This window comes from Gopherus flavomarginatus, chromosome 20, assembly GCF_025201925.1.
Source record: "Gopherus flavomarginatus isolate rGopFla2 chromosome 20, rGopFla2.mat.asm, whole genome shotgun sequence".
Lineage (NCBI taxonomy): Eukaryota > Metazoa > Chordata > Testudines > Testudinidae > Gopherus > Gopherus flavomarginatus.
In genome coordinates, this window is record NC_066636.1 from 19,412,002 (window position 1) to 19,435,692 (window position 23,691).

The 23,691-nt window shown below is 52.5% G+C and overlaps 1 protein-coding gene across 2 annotated transcripts; it reads right to left on the reverse strand.

Annotated features, from left to right (window-relative positions):
* Positions 1–7,016: 7,016 nt before the first annotated feature.
* Positions 7,017–17,648, reverse strand: CIART (circadian associated repressor of transcription). 2 transcript variants are annotated; one of them, XM_050930401.1, is made up of 7 exons: positions 17,563–17,640; positions 15,078–15,244; positions 12,588–13,172; positions 11,633–11,708; positions 9,248–9,326; positions 8,305–8,428; positions 7,017–7,788 (listed from the first exon to the last, which is right to left on the reverse strand). In XM_050930401.1, the coding sequence occupies exons 3-7, from the start codon at positions 13,158–13,160 to the stop codon at positions 7,177–7,179; spliced, it is 1,464 nt and encodes a 487-aa protein (XP_050786358.1). In that variant the 5' UTR covers positions 13,161–13,172; positions 15,078–15,244; positions 17,563–17,640; the 3' UTR covers positions 7,017–7,176. The 2 variants fall into 2 exon arrangements, with proteins under 2 accessions (XP_050786358.1, XP_050786359.1); XM_050930402.1 differs by lacking the exon at positions 15,078–15,244 and having other exon boundaries at positions 17,563–17,648.
* Between the last annotated feature and the right edge of the window lie 6,043 nt (positions 17,649–23,691).

The window sequence follows — 23,691 nt, forward strand, 5'->3', positions numbered from 1 at the left end:
TGAAGCGCTCTTTCAGGCAGGTCCTGGTGGCAGACGTGACAAACTCACAGGGAATAGTTGGGGAGTACGGAGGGGCCAGTTTTACGTTACTTGTCAGAGAAGACCCACATTTTTATGAGTGTGGGTGTGAATTTAAGGTGATACACAGAGGATTTGGGTCTCCAGGGCTGTGGGCATTGGCAGAACAAGGCGAGATGCCCACTGTGAGCTGATCAGCATGTCTCAATCCTGACGGAGGCCAAGGAGAGCTGTGTCCATAGCCCATTGATGCCTTGGCCGCTCTGCTAAGATGGCCAAGGAGGGGCCAGTTAGCACCAATGTCATGGAGCCTTGCCCACATGCAGGACTGGATTTAGGGGCAGGTGACTGCCTGGGGTGCCAGGCTTTGGGAGGCTCTGGGTGCTGTTTTTGTTGTTAGCAACAAAAGGGAAAATAAAATGTTGGAAGTAACATGTTTCCAGTATTGATGATAGTACATTTCAGTTTTTCTTAACATTAAAAAGTTTCTATAAGCTTAGAGGAAATGAATTTTTTTTTAATTTGCTTATATATGGCACGAATAAATACCCATTTACAGATCTTGGTGTGCAAATTTATCCTCTTATATGACAGGGCTAAATCATGCATACAAAGTCATGAAATGGACTACAAATGCCATAAAAAAATAAGGTATTCAAAAGTTTAACAAATGGAGGGGCCACCATTTGGCCTTGCCTGCATGTGCCACTCACCCCAAGCACCTGCACTCTCTCTCACGCTCGTCCCACGGCCACATACACATACCAACCGCACTCGCTTGTTCCTAAGCGCCTTCCCTCTCTCATTGTGATCCTGGACTCTGGTGGAGGTCATATGTAGGATTTTAAGTCCACCGTGAGACTAATTGGACCAGACAGCTGTAAACATTTGGTGGTCTCCACTCCCGGGTCCTAGAGGGACTCTGACCCTGCCATCTCTGCATCCCACTTAGCCCAGGGCACCCGAGAGGACGGCTAAGCCAGGCAGCAGCATTCCTTAAAAGCAGAAGAGTTTGATGTTCCTTGAAGGATAGTATCCCCCCTGCTGGGTCTCCAGGGCAACGGCCATTCAGTCTAATTCCTGCCTCCTCTTTTCCCTTGCTCCACTGAGCATTCATCTGCAATAATTCACATCAGCAGTCCCCAAGCCCAGCACGGGGGTTGGGAAAAGAGCCCCACACAGCCTAGCCAGTGCATAAGTCGTGTCTCGACAAGGAAAACAACTCCATTTTCCACTTTGGACTTTAAAAGCCTTTTTTTAAAACCTTCAGTCCAAGAGGGCTGTCAGTTTCCATTCATCTTCCCACAAACTTACCTGCCCATGGGTTTAATTCAACCCTTTGGAGACTGGGGCCATGCAAACATGTCCCTCTTAAGCCGTCTGTCGTCAAGGAATTGCTTGCCTTTTCAGGGAGAATGTTTTCTTGTACAGCCTGCTCGGGAGTGCTGAGCACTGGAAACTCTCATTGATTTCTGTGAGACGTGGGGATGCTCGGCGCAGGATCAGATCAGTGTTGTCTGTTTCATTTTTGGAGGAGCGGTAGCTAAGCAAAGGCATCCCTGGTTCCATCACACACTCCTGTCCCTTCTACAACACCCAGGTGCTTCATGGAGGTTGGTGGCCTTGGAGACTGGTGAGGCTACATTGACACGAAGGTGTGTATGGCCTTGGCATCCGGCACCAGGAAAGTGTCATGCCCTGTCAAGGCTCCAGGCAGGGTGCTCTCTGCAGTCAGCCTCCAGCGAGCTCCCCAATGCTGTGGGCAAAGCAGACATTCAGCTGGTTTGAACTGGGGGTTAATTCGGTTCGCTGACAGTGTCCTACCGGCCCACCCTCATCCCCTTGATCTTCACCTTCAGGACAGCACCAGGGCATCTGAAGACAAGCTTAATCACAAGCCAAGGGAAGGTGAAAAAAGCCAAGAGTAGGGAGCAAGTGGCCTTCTATACAATCATATGTAGGCCATGCTATGCCCAGCTGCTCCATGCCAACAAGTCTCTGAGGCCACATGCAGCCACATCGCTCTGCATGAGCACTGGGATTTGCCAGCATAGAGCAGCTCACAGGACGCTTGCAGGAGCAGATGTGTATTATTTAAGAACTCTTTGTCCAACCCTCGAATTCAAGCCCCAAACCTTGGAAACATCCAGTTCACTCATGATTTAAAAAAACGATTTGCCCCCCACCCTTTGGCACTGCCCAGTTCCAACAGGGAATCATGAATGGCACAAATCGCATAGGCAGGAGCTTCCTTGGACAATGACTGGCTCTGAACCAAGCGGTTTGGATCATTCATATCATCAGCCAAATGTCTTGGCGTTAATCTAAACCTTGGTTCACCCATCATTGCCCAAGACAAAAGGGCCGAATTCCCCCATGACCGAAATCAAGGTGAAATCAACGCAGGGACTTTGGCCAAGCTCTGCAACTCACTCAATGAGTTAGCAATCGCCTGATATAGAGCGGACAAGCCGCGTGACAGAACCACGGCAGGACCACCATGGTAGGGGCCAGCAAATGTCTTGGAGTCCTTTGAACACAAGAAATTCTGGACCTTTGACAGTTGTCGATTGCTTGGGACCCTTCACGGCTGTTTCAAGCACCTCTTGGGGAATGAAGGCCGAGGCCCATGTGGGGTCATCTTGCCTAAAACTATAGCTTGTACAGAGAATAAAATCCTGCCTAATAGCAGAGACCAGCTGGCTCATGATACAGGCTGGTGGGGTGTGGTGATGCGGACATGGCCATGCCACTGCTTGGCACTGGACATGACCAGATCTGATTCCAAGGTCACAGTTCAAATGAATTGGTTTTCTTCCTTCCACCCCCGTGCACTGACCAGAGGCCACCGAGAAGAGGAAAGGGATTGCAATATTCTGTAGCTGTGGGTAGCCGGGGGACTGACTGGCTTTTCCCTCTAGTTGCCCAGTTTGAATCTAGCTTTAGTTGAAAGGCATTACTGTCTGATTGCTTGGCTGAAACTAGTTGATGGACAGGGGTCAGTGTCAGAGAAACCATCACAACACATGGCACTGATTGGCCCCTGGGTGGCTGGCTCAGCAAAAGGCCCACAGGCTGAGTTGGCACCGAGACTCAACTAGCTACACGTTTTGAATGGGCCCAACCCCATAGCGTCATGATGGCGCCTCTTTCTTACCCTCCATCGCTGTCCTTCCTGGGCAGGGCTGCAGCATGTTGGCGCAGGAAGCTGGCCATGCAAACCTATGTCATTCTGTAGCTGAAAAGTGGATTTCAGTCTTCGGCGTTCACCCTGTGAGGCCTTTAGTACTGAGGTCACATAGACGGGCACCTTTCACTGGCACTTAATTTATAATACATACAGTGCCAAAGAAATGGAGCTCACTTCTGAGCGGAGGGCAGCAACTTACAGACATATCGCATAGGCAGGTGGGAAATTTGGGCCAAGGGCTCCAAAACAAACCCCTACGCTGAGGAAAAGAGGGAGGCTTGGTAGCTGACGCAGAGCAGACAGGATGGCCGTGTCTTAAGGTCTCGTCCAAAGGACTCATAGAGTGTAAACTGCATGGCACTCTTCTGATCTATTTTGGAAGGGCAGCATGGCACACGCTGGGACTTGAATGGTTCTGGAGTCTGGTATTTCAGCTCAGAGGTTTTGAGCACTCAGCCTTCCCTCTCTGCTTCCGGCATTGCTGCTGTTTTGAGGGTGCTGCAAAACCCAAATGTCAGTATCTCCTTGTTCTTTACACTCCCCAGTGACATAAATAACGCCAAGCCCTGGCTAAACTTCTGAGCTTGGCTTCCCTGGAGGTAATAAAGAAGCAGGAGCTTTGATCCATGCTCTGGCTAGGCTTGTGCTTAGCTCTGCAAGTTGGGGCACATGCCGAGGCCCGGCCATTGACAGGGTGTCTAAAGCACAACTGCTCAGCTGAATCCAGTTCTCCTACATTGCGCAAAGCACACCGCCGGGCAAGGAACCAGTTGTGTGGGTGCCTCAGTGCAGAGCACAGCCCGTGGTGCTGGCGTGGATCCTTTCCCAGCTGCATGCCCTCTACCACGTGATACCACACGCCTGCCTAGCTTTAATCCCCAAGCACAAACAATGGAAGGAGATTGCAGAGGACACCAACAGCTGATCCTAATGGAGCCCTCACCTTCACGTCTTTATGCTTCGGAGGCAGCTGGCCAAACAAAGTAGGGGCAATGTCTCGTCTGGGCAGCTCGCGCCCTCTCCCCCAAAGCAGCGTAGCTAATACCCTCCTTTCCAGGAGAGACAGCTGAGCACTGAGGCTGCAGTAAGGCTCCCTTCCCAGGGGCCAGACCTGCTGCTACCCCTGCAGATTGGGTGCAGAGACAACACCCAAGTGTTACAGGGGAGCCTGTGGGATTTGTGGGCTCGTCCCTGTTTTGTGGGAGTGGCTCGTTTTCCCTTCTCTCATTATCACATTTAAATGATCAGCTCTTTTTTGGGGCGAGGCCTCTCTCTCAGTTGTTTATAGAGCGCCGAGCACAGCGGGGTCTTGGTCCATGACTGGGGTGCCTAGGTGCTACCATAATACTCCTAATAGCACTGAAACATACAGCACCTTGCACAACGGCTGCCTGCTCGATGACTGGGGTGACCAGCCACAACTGCAGTGCAAAGGCTGAATGGTGCCTGTTTATCCAGAAGGCTCGTGTGCAGACCTGGCTGAAATTTCATTCAAAATGCTTTTTCACCCCACAGCTTCGTGGCGGGAACGGATGCTTCCGTCATCCACAAGGGTTTTTGTGTTTTTGGAAAACTGACAGTAGGAAAAAAAAAATCAGGTTGGGGTTAATGAAAACTTTCCAACTTGTTATTAGCGAGAATAACTGCCTGCTTTACGTGGACAGATTACTGTCTTCTTCGGTGGCTACTCCATTCCTGGAGGTTTGCAACCATGGCAGCCCATTCTGCAGGATCCTCTGCTAATCTCTTGGTGGATGAATAGGCCTTTAGATCCACCCAGGATACCAAATCGGCCATCCAGCATCATTTTCTGCCTCATGTTCTTCTGCCGTAGCTTTTCCTTCTAATGCCCAATAACATGCATTTCCCACTCACCCTCTTAAGAAGTGCCCCACCATGTAAACTGAATCTTTCTTTTTCACAAAATCTCCGACTTGCATTTACTGAGTTCCAATCCATGTTTTGCTCCACAGTTTATTCCAAACAGATATGAAGAGCCATTTTATCAAGGCTTAGTTTAGAGTTTCAAACCCCTACCCCTGTATGGTCAACATACATCGGAAGGCAGCTACCCAATCAGCATATGCCATTGCATAAATAAGAAAGGTAGGATTAAAGCCAACTTTAAAGGTTTCATCTTTAACTCTCTTAAAAAAAAAAAAAACCCAACAAAAAACCAGCAGCACATTGTCATGCAGTGTAACACTTGAGAAAGCCACATCGCACCATGTTCTTCAAGCACAGTGCAGGTAGCTTTGAGCCTTCCCACCGCCCCTTAAAATCAAACAGCTTGAAGGGCAACATCCAGCCTGCAGCATGTTCTGCCTCGTGCAGCCAAGTGTTTTGGGTGATCAGGCACAGATGCCTTTCAAAACACAAGGCGGCTTTTTGCTTTGACAATAGGAGCCTTCTGGAGCCCAAGACCCAAGTAATCAGGACCATTGGTTAGCAAGTAAATGAGCATCTTTCATTTACTCAGTCTGAACTGGTTTAGGATTTCAGTGTAACAGCAAATGCTGTTCTTACTCGCTCCACTGCAACTGTTGCTGGAATCCCATTCTCTCAGGTGGCCTAGGCTGGGTCAGTACTGGAGTGGGAGACGTGGAAAATTCAAGATGCCGGAGAACACATTTGCAATTCAGTTGCATACTTACATTGTAAGTCCCTTGGGGCAGGGACTGTTTTTGTCCTGTGTTTGTACAGCTCCTAGCACCAGGCACATCTGGGCTATGGTAACACAAATAATAAAAAATGCGGCTCTCACCTCCAAGTCTGTCCTGAGGCCGTGCTGTAGCTTGGGGATGGGAGGCGCTGCCGGTGCAGTCGGTTTCTTGGGTGACAAGACAGACACAGCCTGACCCCTTGTCATCACTAAAGATCCCATGCCAATTATTGCAAGAGTTCTGGCATCCAACCCAAATACCCATCCTCGCCTGTCTCAATCCCCTTCTCATTTCTAGCATTGTTTTTCCACTTCCTGCCCTGGAACATGTGTAGTAGTGTTGCTGCCTGCCAACAGTGGCGACATGTTCCACTCCAGAACTAGGTGCACTTTGGTAGCAGGTGAGGAGAGCCTTCAGTTTGCCTGATGTCACGGGATTCATCAGCCCAAAAGGCACCATAACATAAGGTGTTAAGGCAAAAGCTTTGTTCAACTATGCATGTGAATTGTGTGAGCCGGTTTAGAAACGTGCAAGGAGGGTGTGTTATGCCAGGGAACGTGATCCAATGATGCACAGCCACTCCTGTCTTATACAAGAGCAGCCCATTCTCCTGGGAGATGGTGTTAATAATATACTTAGGCATGCTACACTGTTAGCAGTTCACACTTTCTGTCTCTCCCCTCAGCCTTCTAGAGATGTGCCAGGTGCTGTATCATCTAGTTAGATATGTATTGGTGAAAGAGATGCTACGAGCTGTGGGACTGGTCTCAGCTTACTCTGCAGTCGACAGTACCGACTAGCTAGGTTAACTGCGTTGTACACAAGTATTCTCCTTGTTTTACAGATGGAGAAACTGAGTCACAAAGAGAGTGGACTTGTCTCACAGCCATGGGTGTGAGAACTGAAATTAGAACCCAGGAGTTTGGGCTCTCAATCCTATGCCCAAAATATGCATGACAATTTATCTACCTCCCACGAGAGGCTGCGAGTCTTAGTTAAGGGAGTTCACATTGACCTGAAAGGCCCTAGAGAAGCACAAAGCATTAGTGCTACAGGACCAACCAGGTATTAACGGAGGGGCGGGCAGGGGAAGTGTATTTCCACCATCGAGCATTTATCAACAAAGATCACATTCGTCTGGTAACTTCTCTGGTTAAAACCTTTTAATAGCATTAATTTTTTTCCTCCTGGAAGTTTATCAGACTTTTACACAGGCATGAAATGTTTTACTTTAAAAAACAAAAAAGGCAGAAATAAAAAAAGAAATAAAATTCACACATTTTGGGAAGTGCCTCAGGCCGAGCATCAAGAGGAATATACGGGCCCTTTCCTAGCCAGCAGTTCTGACTCCCGATTCCCAGTCCAAGCGGCTGCTGGCTTGGGTTCTTTGCTGGAGCTGGGCAAGTGAGGCAAAGATTTGGAGTGGCTGCCTGGATGCTGGCTAAGCACGTAGCTCCCTGCTGCCATGGCCCCGGGCAGACTCTGGCATCTTGGGGGGTCTCCCGTACCCGGAGGTTGCTTGGGATGGCAGAAGGCGGGCGAGCTCTTGTCGGGAGTGACGGACGTGGAGCGGAAGAAGGGCGCAGGGGCCATCAGGTTGTTGTGGAGGAAGAGAATGACCCCGCAAGCGTTTGGTCCAAGCAGGGCCTGGCTGAAAGCAGCATTCAAGTGCCCTAGGTTCGCCAGCCCCAGTGGCGGGTTGCAGATGGGTGAGGTGTGCATCCAGGTCAAGTTCATGGCAGACCAGTCGGCCAGAAAGCAGGCCTGCTCCCTCCACACCACGTCAGCTTTGCCATTGGCTGCGGCCGGGTCCATGAGGTGCAGCTTCTCCACAGCGGGGTTTTGGGCAGAGTCTTCGCTGGGCACTCCGGGCTTTCCTCCGTAGCCGTCCACTGCTGAAGGCTTGAGGTGGGACTTCTGGAGGAGAGGGGAGAAAGGGGACACCTCAGGCTGAGAGGGCATTGACTTGCAAGAGCCTTGGGTGCTACAGCCAGTACGGCTGACCTGCTGGAGCTCCCGGTAAGGCCAACAGATGTGGCAAGAGCAGGTGAGGAGGAGTCCACAGCTTCCATGGGACGACCAGACAGACCTCTCAGCAACACATGGCCCTCATGAACACGAGGCAAGCCCCTATAGTTCCCACTTCACCCTTGTCCCCAGTGCGGCATGTGCCACAGAAGTTCCTCCCCCCAGCCAGCATCCCGCCTGCCGCAGACCCAGCTCCATCCCCATTCTGCTGGACCAAAGCTTTTACATGCTGCAGTTCTACTAGTAATTCCCACCTCTCTCCCAATAGCCAGTACCTCCAATCCTGCCAAACAGCACATCGCTCAGACAAGAACAGGCCTAGGGGAGCCTCATCTGTGGCCTTTAATCCATATACAGATGGAAGGGATTGAATAGTCCAGTTACCCAACAAGGAAGGCCTCTTACCTTCGCCAGCTTGCGTGCATGCTCTGCTGGATTGGAATCAGGACAGGAACTGTTCAAGGCGACATGAGGGAACCAAACCTTCAGCATCATTTCTACCTGTAGCAGGGTGCCCAGGTATCGCTCCCTGCAAGATGAGAAAAGAAATAGGGGGTTCCTCTCAAGCTAGGAGAGATCGTTGTGCAGTTTTACCCTGCTGAGCCCAGACGGATCGGTCACAAGCTGGCGCTTCGCACGGGTATCTCACAATTAACGTGAGAAAGAACAGACAGTCAGGATCCCGCAGCGAGCAGACTGCCCTGTTATTCCGTACGGCTGCCTCTTTTTCAGAGACGCCTCCAAAACAGACCAAGTTCCCCCAACACAAAGATGGGCCTCAACTTTTAAGATCTGGGCTTTGAATTTCAAGTTACACAATAGCAGAAATTCAGTACTTTGACGCCTCCCTCCCTTTGCCCAAAAGGAACGTCTCCCTCCCTCCCCAGGGTTTCCCTCTGCCACAGGATTAGAGATTTCAGTGAAGAAAAGGGACGAGGGCAGCAAGTGATTTGCGGTTTCAACGTGCGCCAGGACTTGGCTCAGTTCGAAAGCCCAGAGGCATTTCCTAGGCTGTGTGCGACGGTGCAGTCCAGCGCCACCAGTCATGAGTGATTGCTGCCAGTGGGGGAACCAACCACCAGGAGTAGCAGCAGAGAGATATTGCCAGGAAGACATCCAAGGCAGACCTCAGCCCCGGGGTCTTTAACCTGGGGCGCCTGCGGGTCAAACTGCAAGCGACCTGGGGCACTGACGTTCACAAGGAAACAGCACAGGAGTTCAGCGGCAAGTTTTCTGATGCCAGAAACACTGGACAGAATCTGTGCACTGTCTGGCTCTCCCTCCCGCAGCCAGTCACACATCAATCTCTGCTGAGCTCTTATAATGATTTTGCAGAGGAGACTCTTACCCCATTTCTGGCTTTTGCAGGACTCCAACTATTCTCTGAATCCTGTCCATGGCCACGCTCCGCTGGAAGCTGCTTAACCCTGCGGGGGAGAAACAGAACAAGGCCCGGCTATTAGTTTACAGACAAACCGATCCAACTTTACTGCGCTAGGGCGCCTAGAGAGAAGGCAGTCACTTGGGAAGCCAGGGCCAGGCTGATTCAGCCTCCACACTGCTCAGACTCTGATTACCCAGGGGAGATTATGGAGAGATCATGCCAATTACATGCAGCGTGGACAGACGCGAGAACCTAGCCCTCAGATTAGCTGAAGGAAAAGGCCAGCACAATGCGGGGGGGGGGGGGGGGGGTTGAGACATTGTCATGTCATTGCTCTCCCACTGCAGATACAGTGAATTGCAGCCTCTGCTCCCTGCAGCGGAGGCTGCTGTACTAGGAGAAGTCACCCTCGGAAAGCAGCCAGCATGGAAAAGGTTTGTATGCTGCAGAAGCAGGTGCCCCCGGGGCTCTAGGAGCACCATGTGATGACTTTCTGAAGGGCAGGTATCACACCACACCAGCTGCCTTCTTGCACGTTATCCCAAGCCATAATCATTTCTTCACAGCCAAGAGTGGGCGTGACACAAGCAGGCAGCACAACACGTGTCCGGCTGATGGAAACTCGCACGCACGGAGACACGTGTAAACAGCCCTCTGAGAGAGAAAGGAGAGCAGGCTCCCAGCGCCGAGCGGGAGCGTCAATGAAAGCCTGCTCTTTCATATTTCCAACAACGTGTTATTAGGGCAGGAAAGCAGCGATACAAAGAGCAAGCAGTGCCCTGGGAATTTCTCAGCTCACGCTGCGATCAATGCAGCTTACAATGGCCTTCTTTACTAGGCAATTTAGCACAGTCAACCCAGGAGCAGAAATTAAGATGAGGGCTCAGGAGAGTGCTATAAACAGAAAGAAAGAAGATCTTGTAAGGGGAATAAACTAGTGCTAACGGACTATACATTAGACCACATCTGGCCATTCACTTCTTTTCGGGGGCAGAGGAATAAGGGGAAAACAATGAGTGTTGGGTATCTAACACACTAGTTTCTTAAGTACTGAGCAATGGTAAAGCACCGGTATCTAGTATCCTAGAACGTACAGGATCTCAGAGCTGCGACACCCATTAGATCCACAAATCCATTCCCATTCCAGGGCAGGGCAGCCGCCTGCTAGCAGATGTGTTTACATATTAATCTGATTACAACAGGTGATTGAGCCATAGCGCCAAGATGATGAAATAACAACCCCACGCTGGGAAAAAGAAGTCAGAGGGATTGGGCCAGATCCTTAGCACAGACCTGCTGACTTCAGCGGAGCGACACTGATTTATACCAGTGGGGGATCTGGCCCATTCTCTCAACAGCATTCAGGCTGAAAGATCCTTACCACTTGCAGAGCACTTTACAAGTGTTAATGAATCCATAATGAAGGGCCAGATTCTGATCTCAATCCCATCAACGAAGCGTAAATTCACGGAAGTCAAAGGAGTTATCGTAGCGTAACAGAGCTCAGAATCTGGTCCTGGGACAAGGCATCTTTAGCACTGGGTACACTCTTATAGAGAGTGAGAAATTCTGCAGTCCAACACATGCACGTGAAAACGAATGAGAGATGCCACCGCTTTCCTCGGGGATGGGATCTCAGAACCAGACTGCCAAGCGCGCAGTGCCACCACTGGAGCCAGATCACCCAACGTGCTCAGCTCCCAATATGACACTTATGGCTGGGTTTTCAGCACCCAACTTGCCCAGCTCTTACAGCCCCCCCCCCCCCCCCCCCCCCCCCGCCCCGGCCTCTCACCGTGGCACTGGGCTGGGAGCAGATCAAGCCCTTTGGGGTTTTCTGTTCTGTCTCTAAAGTGGCAATTGCAGCGTGGGCAGCTCTAATTGCCAATCCCATCCCCCTCCCCGGCCGGAGGATCATACCCATCCCTGCCACTCCTTCCTTTGCTCCCAACCCAGCCCCGTCTTGAGGCCGTTTACGTCTCGGTGCAGACAAGCGCTGGGTAAGGCTGTCTGCCCTGCTCCTTTTGGGGCCCCGGAAGGAACAAAGGGCTGATTGAAAGAGGGCGAGATTAAGAAGAAAAGGAGGTGAGGGGAAAAAAAAACCCTGCACCAGCCACACAAAGAGCTCACACAGGGGAAACCATGCAGCGGGCGCCAGGCAGCGGCTGTTTCTCACTGGTCCCCAATTCTCCCACTCTGAATGTCACTCCAGCAAAAAGCCTGGAGATGGCCACTGGCCTCTGATTTAGGGATCAAAACCAGGAGAGAAGGGAAATAATTCCGTGTTCAATAGCCGCGTGGTGGCGTCAGACGCTCTGGGGAAGGAGAAGCGCGAGGAACAGCACTTACCTCGTTCGTAGCGACCTTTCTTCAGCCCGTTCAGAAGCTCCGCGAGAGGCCTGATGAAGCCCTGGAGTTCCCGGCACTGCAGACAAGGAGCACAGAAAGTGAGCCAGCCCGTCCGGGACGATCCCCCTTCTGGGCTTCCCCCAACCCCCTCGCTCGCACCTCTCCCTGGCACATCCCTGGGGCTAGATTTGCACCTGACACAGGACCCCTGTGCAGCTGTGCAGAGCGGCGTGGTGTGAATACAATGAGGTGGGCTCTAAAGCACTCGCTTTAATCCCCAGTAATGCACTTATTACAGCTTAGTTCATGACCCTCCTCAGACTGTAAGCTTTTGGGAGCAGAGACAGAGACAGTCTTTGTTCTGAGTCTGTACAGCCCCTAGCACCAGAGTCCGTACAGCTCCTAGCACCAGAGTCTGGTCCATGACTGGGGCTCTTACACGTTGCTGCAGTATGAATACTTAACATCACTAACCCTGAAGGGCTCATGTTGCTAATGCAGGTGACTGCAAGAATTCCAATTCCCATCCTTTTACTATTACGATGAAGCTGACCACCCGTTTTCCTTCCCAATCTTAGTCCTTCCCCACTGCCCTCAATTTTTTCCAGTCCATAGGGTGCCCAGCTCACATCTGAGTCTGCACTGGCCGTGGCACATGGGAAACTGAGGCACGACCACCCTGACACTAATAACACAGACGGACAGATGTCCAGCAGGCTCACACCACGTATTCCACCCAGCAGCTTCAGCGTCTACAGGGCCTTCACTATTTGGTGCAAGCAAAGGTGCAAAGAGGGCAGGGCTTTGCCAATGACACTGGCGCATCATGCTGGCTCGTGAGGAATCCCAGCCTGGATGAGGGCTCATGTCCCATTTGATCGCATGCTTCACCCCTTCCCAGGTAACTCCCTCCCTGCTGACACCCACTTCCCCCAGATAGTCTCATGGAACTCACCTTCTGGGCAAACAGCCGGTCACCATCGGTCAAGGGCAACGTCGGAGCTTCCCTCATCTCTGTTTCCCCGTTCCTGTGCCGTTTTAACCCGCGGACAGCGGGCTTTTCAGCATACTCAGGGTATTCCCTATCCCCCGCGGGACGGATCAGACGCTTCCGTCCGCTCTCCACCCTCTTCTGGCTCAGAATCCTCCCGGCCAGGCTGCCATCCCCGTCCATCAAGCATGCGCAGGCGGAGGGGTATCTGCCTTCCAACGCCCCGGAAAACCGGCCGCACTGACTCAACGGCCGTTGTCTAGCAGAGCTCTGCAAAGTGGGTTTCACTGTCCTGCGTTTGCAGTCCCGACCCGGCAGGCTGGGGCTAGTCCATGCCGACTTGGGAGAAAAGCGATTCCTCTCCCCTCCGGAGCGGGCGTCTCTCCGGCGGCTCAAACCACCTGCTTCTTTCTCCACCTCGCTCTCACTGTCCGACAGGAAGACACCAAAGTCGTAACACTTGTCCTCTTCGTCGCTGGCGGCACTGTCAACCGAATACAGAGACTCGCAGGACGACACGCTGTTGGGGGACTCCATGACTGCGGGAACCTGTCAGGACCAAAAACAGGCAGACAATGAAGAAGGTGCCAGTAACAGCAACAAAAGATGCCTTCGAGATCCTACCAGTTGCCTCCCTGGCATCCCCAGACCCTACAGCCCAGCATCTCTTAGCACTGCTGCTGAGCCAAGTTTATAGAAGGAGGCTTTGGAATAATGTCCTCTGGGACAGCTAAAAAACAAGCTCTCTGCTGGTTTACTGGGGGGAAGTGGCTGAAAACAAAGGGGTAAAGACAAAGGGAGCCAAATGGACCCTGTGCAGGTGCAGTTTCTGGATAGAGCTTGCCAGCAGGAGCTGGTCCAGATGCGACCAATCTGTTCCCATCAGGGGCTGCACCCGGACAAGGCACCCACTAGGTTTAATTGTCAGGGGCAGCCAGAAGGGTCCACAGAGCGGCCCTGCAGCGGGCGGGTGCACAAGTCAGCTCCCAGACACTTGATGGGAGCGTGAGGTGGAGTGACATGCATGGAGCCTGGACTAGTGAGGGGGGGAGGGTGCAAAGTTCACAACAGGCTTCCCTGGCCACCATCGGTGGCATTACTCCATGCAGAAGCATTACAGGATATGGACAACAAAAAGATCCTAGCAACCTCATTGCCACGGACACAGGCAGTTTCAAAATCAGTTGGGAAAAAGCTACATTTCCTGCCTGGTTTTACAGCACAGTCTGCTAAATATTAAGAAGGGGGAACACAATTCTTATGTGTATTAAGGCAGCAGTAGGAACCTTATTCAGAGACCAGGGCCTTCCCCCTTGGAGAAGGGAGAGGGTTTGCTTCCACTTGGACAAACTGAAACATAGAACTTGGCGTTTCATTTTCTGGCTCATGAGTACAGGTTCTGCAAGGTCTGGATTGCAAACACAAGAGGAGAAAGGTTTCAAACAAAACCAAACCTGGCATTAAATACTCTCTCTCTCTCTCTGATCAGTCTTAGTTTCTTAGTAATCTCTCTTTTCTGCAGAACCAAATCTACCCGTTAAACCACTTCTGTGGTGCATCGAGAAAATGTTTACTCAGCAAAAATGTTAGCAACCCTAGGGTACAAAAGTGACCACTAACAATGTAACACTAGAGTGATATTAGTCCGTGTCCTTTCGACTTGGACTGCTCGTAAGCCAATATACTAAACGCAAGTGCCCACCAGACAGGAAACAAGTGAATTTTAAAAAGTCAGAGAATCTTGGAGCTGTTCAATGCAAGAGTTAAACCTGGCCCTTGAAGGTAAAATAAGCAGAGGACAAACGACACATCTACATGATAAAAGGTTTCTCTAATACACTAAGGATAAGAGCAGGGTGTGTCAGTCTGATTTGAAAGGGACTGTCTGGCTGACTCAATGCAGTCAGCACCTGCAGTCTCTGTAACAGAGCACTGGCCCCAGCTACTGGGCAACACAGGATCATAAACTTAGGGAAGGCAGGACTCCAGCCTTCCCACGCTCCCCATCACTACAGGCAGACAAAAATCTGTAACCCTTTCCTCCGTGGAGAGGCAGACAAAGATGAGAAGCTTCTACACATTATGCTCCTGCCCTGTTTTATACAGATGCCAACTGCCAACCCAGAGCAGCTACCCTGCTGCTAGCCAAACGGATGGAGAGAAATCAACAACCCCCAAGTGAGAAATGTGGCATTTCACCCGTAAATTGGCCAACAGAATGGCAGGCAGGGAGAAGTCTTGAAGAGGCTGTTTCTAAGGGCATGCTTCACGGAGCCAATGTCATAAAACAGTCACAAGAGGCTTCCACCCCCAAAGATCCCAAACCACCCACAAGATACATAGCATCGCTAAGATCCCTGCCATCCTGCACCTACTTCCTAGGCGCGCACACACACACACACGATTTTTGGTATACACACATCTTGTTGGTTTTTTATGTCTAGCCCAACGCACCTACACAGGTAGCCCTCCGGGACTCAATAAATGGATGAAGGACCGTGTCCACCTTGCTGGGAATTCAATCTGCCTGGGTGTTTCCTGGTCTGGTGCTGGGCTCTCTCTGCAGCGGCACAGGCAAAGGGAGAGGTTTCCAAGTGCAGCAGGTGTTTTATCCAAGAAGGCTGGGGAGTAACAGGGCATGTTAACCTACAAGCTGCCATCAGCTGTTTTTACGGTTCAGAGTGACTTGGCGGTGACTCAATGGAGAGGTGGGGGTCCCACTCTCTTTGCTACTGAACATTCCCTTCTCCCTATACCCCGTGTCTCTTCCCGAAGTAATCAAACCCCTGGTGCCACGCACCAGCCTCAGGCGCATCCCTGCTTCGACAAAACAAGTTACACTGGTCTTACAAGACCCATCACCCCTCTAATATCAGAGGGGTAGCCGTGTTAGTCTAACTTCAGAGCCAGCAACACCCTCCAGTCCCTTTGCTAAAGAAACCAACCTGCTACTCTTGGAACTCAATAGGAGATCTCAAGTAGGAGCCCACACGGCAGCTCCTTCCTCCCCAGCAAACCTCCTTCCACTAAACCCGCTCAGGTTCACCACCCTGAGAATCAGAGTCGTTCCTCCTTCCCTACTGGATCCAGAGCCTAGCAAGCACCTTGCCTGCAACACTTTCAGCCACCACAGCACGTTGCTGACCTAGATTGAACACGCATCCAACACCAAGAGTCGTGCTGTCTGGATGGCTGCTGCAATCATGGACACGGCTGTCCCCATGCCACGCGATACAATGAGCTCTGCACGCTGGTCGAATTCTCACACACGCAGCCCCCGCCTCTCCTTCTGCAAGCAGGAGCACACTCCCCCTGGCCCTTCCCTCTCCAACACACACACACACACACATACACACACACCCTGCATGACCCCCCATTCACGCACTCATCCCAGCACACGCACTACTCACGTGTTACACACTCGTCACTGCCATTCACAGCCAGCCCCTCCCTGCCATTCAGGCACACACAGTCCTTGCACCCCTCGTGCAGAACCCCCTGCACACTAGGGCGACCAGAGAGCAAATGTGAAAAATCGGGTGGTGGTGGTGGGGTAATAGGCACCTATGTAAGACAAAGCCCCAAATATCAGGACTGTCTCTATAAAATCAGGACATCTGGTCACCACAGCCCCCCTCCCTTCCACACTCAGGTCACCACCCTTCAGACACAGGGCAGGTTAATCCCTTCCTCACTCCACTGCTCTAAGCCCCATCCGTGCTCCTAGGGGTCAGGGCTGCTCCTGAATTGATGGGGAGCTGCAATGCTTGCCCCCCCCACGGGATCTGGACCGGACTCCTCTGTGCCCAGCGACAATGCCAGCATCCAGACCCTCCACAGAAAAGCACAGGAGTGCATGTCTGGATCCCCACGTTCCAGTCAGAAAAGAGAATCCTCCCAGGGGGCGCACATGCGGCGGGGGGGGGAAGGAATCCTGATCCCCCCAAGGGCGCAGGCTCCTTTCACCTGATCCTGGCCAGGGGTAGAGGGGAGGAGCCCGATCCCTGACGCCAGCGGGTCCCAGGCTGGGGCGGGAAGAGTTCGATCCCTGATGCCGGCGGGTCCTAGGCTGGGCGGGGGGAGCCCGGATACCAGCCGGTCCCAGGCTGCGGGGGACGATCCCGGCTACCAGCGGATCGCAGGGTTGGGGGGTGCGCGAGAGGAGGCCCCGATCCCTGATGCCAGCGGGTCCTGGGCTGGAGGGAAGGAGCCCGATCCCTAATGGTGGCGGGTCCTGGGCTGGGGGGGAGGAGCCCGATCCCTGATGCCGGCGGCTCCTGGGCTGGGGGGCGGGGGGGGAGGAGCCCGATCCCGACGGGTCCTGGGCTGAGTGGGCGGGGGGAGAGGAGCCCGATCCCTGATGCCGACGGGTCCTGGGCTGAGTGGGCGGGGGGAGAGGAGCCCGATCCCTGATGCCGACGGGTCCTGGGCTGAGTGGGCGGGGGGAGAGGAGCCCGATCCCTGATGCCGGCGGGTCCTGGGCTGAGGGGGGGGGAGAGAAGCCCGATCCCTGATGCCGACGGGTCCTGGGCTGGGGGGGAGGAGCCCGATCCCTGATGCCGGCGGGTCCTGGGCTGAGGGGGCGATGGGGGGGGAGAGGAGCCCGATCCCTGATGCCGGCGGGTCCTGGGCTGGGGGGGGGGGAGAGGAGCCCGATCCCTGATGCCGACGGGTCCTGGGCTGGGGGGAGGAGCCCGATCCCTGATGCCGGCAGGTCGCAGGCTGAGGGGGCGGGGGGAGAGGAGCCCGATCCCTGATGCCGACGGATCCTGGGCTGGGGAGGCAGGAGCCCGATCCCGGCCGGGGACGAACGAGGGGTCCTGATCCCTGGTGTCCGCCCCCCGGCCAGGGGTTCTCACACCGCAGCGGCTCCCAGCTCCCCGCCCCGGGTCCGGGTCCGTCCGGCCCCCTGGATCCCAGCGAGCCCCCAGCTCCTCACCTGATCTCGTTCCCAGCTCCGCTCCCTCTGCTCTGTCCCCGCGGCGGCTCAGTCTCCGCTCCCCACCCAGCGCGCCCCGGTCCCCGCCCCCGGCTCAGTGCGGGCGCCACGCGGCCACGTGCGGCTCGGCACGTGCCTCCCGCTGGGCCCCGCCCGCCCCGCTCCCATTGGCTCCCCAAGCCCACTCAGGGTGGCCGGCCTCCGCCCTAGAGCCCCGCCCCGTGCCCCCTATTGGAGCTCGGCTACTCCCCCGCAGCCCAATGGCGGAGCAGCGCTGAACCGATTGGCCGGGAGGGTGGGGCTGTCTCGAGGCCACGCCCCTACATGTGGCTGCGGGAGCTTGACGCAGGGGTCTGGGGGCGGGGCAATGGAGAAGGACACGCCCCTTTGTGTCAGCCTGCCGCATCGAAGGGGGCTCGGCGGGGGGGAGGGGGACGTGATGGGGGACCCATAGGGGGTAATGGGGCAGAGGAGGGGGTGTGATAGGGGGCCCATATAGTGTAATGGGGCAGAGGGGGAGGGGTGACAGGGGACCCATAGGGGGTAATGGGGCAGAGGGGGAGGGGTACAGGGGACCCATAGGGAGTAATGGGGCAAAGGAGGGGGCGTGATAGGGGACCCATAGTGTAATGGGGCAGAGGGGGAGAGGTGACAGGGGACCCATATAGTGTAATGGGGCAGAGGGGGAGGGGTGACAGGGGACCCATATAGTGTAATGGGGCAGAGGGGGAGGGGTGGTAGGGGATCCATAGAGGACAATGGGGCAGAGGAGAGGGCGTGATAGGGGACCCATATAGGGTAATGAGGCAGAGGAGGTGGGGTGATAGGGGACCCATGGGGGTAATGGGGCAGAGGAGGGGAAGCTGGTGAAGGCACAGGAGGAGACCATAGGGCTAGGGCGGGAAGAGAAATGGCGGGACTAGAGGACCACAGGGGGTTAGGAGGCAATGGAGGTGGGCTCAGAAGAGGAAGCAGTTGGAGGACACAGGGAGGAGAGAGACTAGAAGGACTGGGGAGACAGGAGAGGGGATAGTGGGCTGCGGTCCCCAGCAGGGATAGGAGGGGGTTATGGCTGGGGAAGCACAGTCAGTGGAGTGGCCAGGGGATGCTGCAGGGAAGCAAGAGAAATGGGATGGGAGAAGTTCATGGGTGGGAGGGAGATGGGGAGGGGGATATGGCAGGGTATGTACATGGGGGCTGCTAAGGGGACAGCAGCAGGGACAGGGAGCATAAAGGGGAAGGAGACAGGTGGTTGGGGAAAGAGAAGGGAAGAGCAGAAGAGATGGGGGAGGAGAGGGGTGGGAGTTGTGGAGAGGAGCTGGTTAAGGCTTAACCTGCCCTGCGGCTGCCTTGACCTGATGGTACAAGAAGCCCGTTCCCTGTGCCCGGGCCAGGCACATAAACCTATTTGCCTCAAAAGATGACGCTCCCCAAAGTCTCTTTGGTCTGATGGCTTTTTTAAATGAACAATGACTCCTCTTGTGCTGCCTGCTGAGGTTACGTGGTAAAGGTGGGTGCTGGCCAGGGGCCCAGTGTTGTCCCACACGCAAGTTCAGCTCTGTAAGGGGCTGGGCGCTGCAGACACTATTGTCCTGGTAATGAGTTAGTAGGAATAAAGGGCACACAACACTGCAAAGCCTGGAGCCCTTAGTGCCCCAAAACAGCCCTTATCTCTATACATCAAAGCCCTTAAGCGCACGCTTAAGTCCCCTTGACTTCAGAGGTAAAGGTAACGTACATGCTTAAATGCTTTGCTGAATTAGGGCCTTAATGGGCATAACAAACCTTACTGCTGCGTGCATGCTCATGACCTCTAGTGTCATGCCACTATGACTGCATGCGGGGGCATATAGCCAGCTCTTTTATGGCCCTGGGATGTGGCCAAAGCGTCAGCAAAGTGGCTTTTATTTTAAAGTGCTGTTATATGCTGCAGGTTGGCAGAGGTCTATTATTCTGTGTTCCCGGCTGCTGACATCAGTATCAGTTGTGCATATAATGTAAAAGTAACCTGTGATCTGTGACTGCCGATCTGTTCCCCCTCTACAGGCTGTGATGTTCAGCACTTACTAAGCTGGCCTAAATGTGCTAAAACATACTGTAGGGAATGATCCTGCACTGGAAGGGAGATCGTACATCTGGTTCCAATAGGTCTGTTCCATCTCTGGGTTGAATTCCTATTAATGTTCCCATCCAGTAATTTGTAATCAGTTACTCCGTCCTCACTTTCCAGGGGGGGAAACTGAGCCAAAGATACAGGAAGTGACTTGCATCTCACCACACACTGAGTCAGTGACAGATCTGGGAATAGAACCCAGGTGTTCTCCTAGCTCTAAAAACCAGACCTCACTTTCCTCCAGAGCTGCAAAGTAGAAGATGCCTGAAACTGTTCAGCCCCAATCCAGAGTGGATCCCTTGGCTGTTGCTGTAATATGAATGGAAGGGGGGTTCATTTGTGTTTTGTAACTATCTTCAATTAAAGAACAATTCTAAGAGGAAAATGGCTGTTCTTTCTCCCTGCACTGTGGCTGGAAGTCCTTGTTTGATATTTATAAACTGAAATACGTGCCTAAGTACAATGCTGGGAAATTTGAATATTCTGGGCATAAGTAGATTTGGGGGTCAGATTCACTGTAGAGTGAATCTACTCACTTCTGAGGATTTACACCATGGACGAATTTGATGCTTTGATTAGTATGCATGCAGCCTCTTTGGAGTAGGATTTGTTCTCTGATTATTATTCTCTGTAAGTGATTCAAATAGTCCACTCTGTTTATCCAATGCACACAATATTAAAGGGACAGTGTTTAGAGTCCCCAGCAGAGATTTACGTATGGAAACCAACACACACAAAAAGCGAGCGAGCGAGCGAGAGAGATGCTACAAAACTGAACATGAATAGAGATGTCACTGTGATTTATTCAATGAGAGCTTGGTTCATTCCATGCTTCTCGGGCAGTGATGGCAGCCTTGTGCGTTAGAGCCCTGCGCTGAACCTGACTGCAACCAACAAGTGATATTGACCAGCTTACCTTTCCTGTCCAACCTGAGTGAAATGCAAACAGGAAACCAACCTCATCGGTGCCGAAAGCCAGCTGGATTTTCTTTGACCACTCTCTTTTAAGACTCTAAGATGGAGTTAGTGATAACACAGGCAAGGGTCTGATTCTGCTCCCCAGGGAGAACTTCATCCTCTCCAATGTATACTACATCAGAGGAAAGCCAGTATGAATGAGGTTAAAATCTGGAACATAAACAATTTTTCTGTTACCTCGACAGCATCCCTGAAAACAAAACTGATTAAAATCAAAGGAAAAACAACACTCCCTCCCTCACCATATGAATCCATCCATCCATCCACATTCACACCCTTCTGTGTATCTATTCATCCATTGCCATATATGCCCATCTATCTAGATATCTTTTATACTGTGCCTATCACTGTGGGATCTAGTGCTGTTTATGTTTTTCTCTTGAGCATCTTGTAGGGCTGTGCAGAATCTAGCAGAGTTGGAGGTCTCAATTTCTTTTTACTGTTGCAAACTCAGCCTCCCCTCTGGATTTCCAGCCCGTTCCTTCGCAGTGGAACCGTGATTCTCCAGCAGCCTCCGTGTTCAAAATCTGCTGGCAGAGCAGTGACTGCTCATGGTCTGATGTCACCAATGCTCCATCCATGTCCAGAAAGCTGAAGAGAGTCAAACCCTGGCCAATGACTTCTGCAGCTTGTGGTGCTATTGGGGGGCAAGGTACAGCTTGTTAATTAGAGGGGAACTAACCCTGTGCTTTTTCTTATAACATGGACTCTTGAGCACAAAACAGATCCAGGCAAAATCTTAAACAGTGTCTCTGTGGAGCCATTTCCAAGCCTTGGACTCGAAATGTCTAACACAGGCCTGCGGTGAGGCTAGCTGCTATCAAGAGCAAGAGACAAGGCATCTCCTTGCAAACCATTTTCTGTTCATCTCAGGTGAGACAAAGACCTGAATTCATGACATGTTAGTCTCTAAGGTACCACAAGTACTCCTGTTCTTTTGGCCATTAAAGATTCCATTTAGCAAAGGAAGGGCTGTTCCCCTGGAGTTCCCCTTGGTTAAGTCTCCCTGTGGATTCCCTCTGCAGGTATGGGGGTTTTCTTTACTTCTCAGCCCAAACTGTCATGCAGCGTGCTGTGCACTGATAAGTAGCTGTTTCTTTCCAAGCTCTGTGAGAGTGAGGGATCATCCTTCAGGCCAGGCCTCGCTTACAGACAGCCCCCCAACCTGAAACAAACACTCACCAGCAGCTACACACCACACAAGAAAAACACTAACCCAGGAACCAAACCCTGCAACAAACCCGGTGCCAACCCTGTCTGCATATCTGTTCAAGGGACACCATCCACAGGCGCCAACTTTCTTTGGCTCTGGTGGGTGCTCACGCCCCTGGCCCCGCCCCAACTCCATCCCCTCCCTGCCCCTATTGAACCCCTCCCCAAATCCCTGCCCCGGCCCCTCCTCTTCCCTGAGGGTACCACATTCCTCCTCCTCCCCCATCCCTCCCAGCGCTGCGTGTGAATCAGCTATTTCACAGCGCAAGTGCTGGGAGGGAGTGGGGAGAAGCAGGATGCGGCGGCACGCTCAGGGGAGGAGGTGGAGACGGAGCAGAGGTAGAGGTGAGCTGCGGTGGGAGGGTGGGGCAGGGCAGTGCCGGTGGGTGCAAAGCACCCACCAATTTTTTCCCCTGGGTGCTCCAGCCCCAGAGCACCCACGGAGTTGGTGTCTATGACACCATCATAGGACCTAACCACATCAGCCACATCATCAGGGACTTGTTCACCTGCACATCTACCAATGTGATATATGCCATCATGTGCCAGCAATGCCCCTCTGCCATGTACATTGGCCAGACTGGACAGTCTCTACTCAAAAGAATAAATGGACACAAATCTGACATCAGGAATTATAACCTTCAAAAACCAGTAGGAGAACACTTCAATCTCCCTGGTCACTCAATAACAGACTTAAAAGTGGCAATTCTTCAACAAAACAACTTCAAAAACAGACTCTAAGGGGAAACTGAAGACCTGGAATTAATTTGTAAGCTGGACGCCATCAAATTAGGCCTGAATAAAGACTTGGAGTGGATGGGTCATTACAAAAACTAATTTCCCCATACTGTTACTCCCACCTTCTTTTCAACTGTTTGAAATGAGCCACCTTCATTACCACTACAATAGTGATTTTTCCAACCCCCCACTTGGTAAGGCAACTCCCATCTTTTCATGTACTGTGTATATATATCTGCTGCTGTATTTTCCACTCCATGCATCCGATGAAGTGGGTTTTAGCCCACAAAAGCTTACGCCCAAATAAATTTGTTAGTCTCTAAGGTGCCACAAGGACTCCTCGTTGTTTTTGCTGATACAGACTAACATGGCTACCACTCTGAAACCTCTCACCAAATAAATAATGTTACCATTGCAGTTTTTGGTCAGCAAAGGGTTACCTAGTCCACACCCGAGGAGACGTACGAGCGGTTATATAAGGGCACACTATAGACAGCAAGTATTCCAGAGAGGGTATGTGGTTAGAGGAAGGGAATGGCTGTCCTGGGTTCTATTCCTGGCAATGGAAGAGTGTGCAGACTACTGGTTAGAACAGGGAAACTGTAAGTCAGGACTCCTGGGTGTTAGGCCCGACTGTCCACTGACACCTATGTGATCTTAATAAAGTCTCTTCAAGTCTTTGTGCCTCAGTTTCCCCAACCTGTAAATTGAGTATAATAATGAATGATCCCAAAGGAGCAAGGCAGGCTGGAAAGTCGGGCTGATGCCTGCACAGCAACACGCCCGGCCAATGTGCTATATAAGTGCTGAGTATTATGAAACAGATCCATGTCAAAGCTGGCAGCATAAGAACTGGAACAGTTTGTAACACGGATGATTTCTCTCATGTCAATATAGTAGTTGCTTCTTGGCTTTAGCCCTCCCCTGCATTCCTCGGGAGAGGAACAAAGCCAGCGCACCCCCATGCTATCAGTTGTTTGTAATGAAGGGAGCTGACCCTGCCCTCCGCACCACCAATAATACTCAGTCCCTGACCCAGGACAGACAGGCAGGCTCCAGAGTGGGAAGAGGGATCTGAGCCCCAGCAG

Excerpts from the sequence above, each read along its gene's own strand:
- CIART (XM_050930402.1), bottom strand. The coding sequence starts at position 13,160 with ATGGAGTCCCCCAACAGCGTGTCGTCCTGCGAGTCTCTGTATTCGGTT. Across the intron at positions 9,327-11,632 it reads GAAAGGTCGCTACGAACGAG|GGTTAAGCAGCTTCCAGCGG; the intron begins GTAAGTGCTGTT and ends TCTCCCCCGCAG. Across the intron at positions 7,789-8,304 it reads ATGCACGCAAGCTGGCGAAG|AAGTCCCACCTCAAGCCTTC; the intron begins GTAAGAGGCCTT and ends CCTCTCCTCCAG.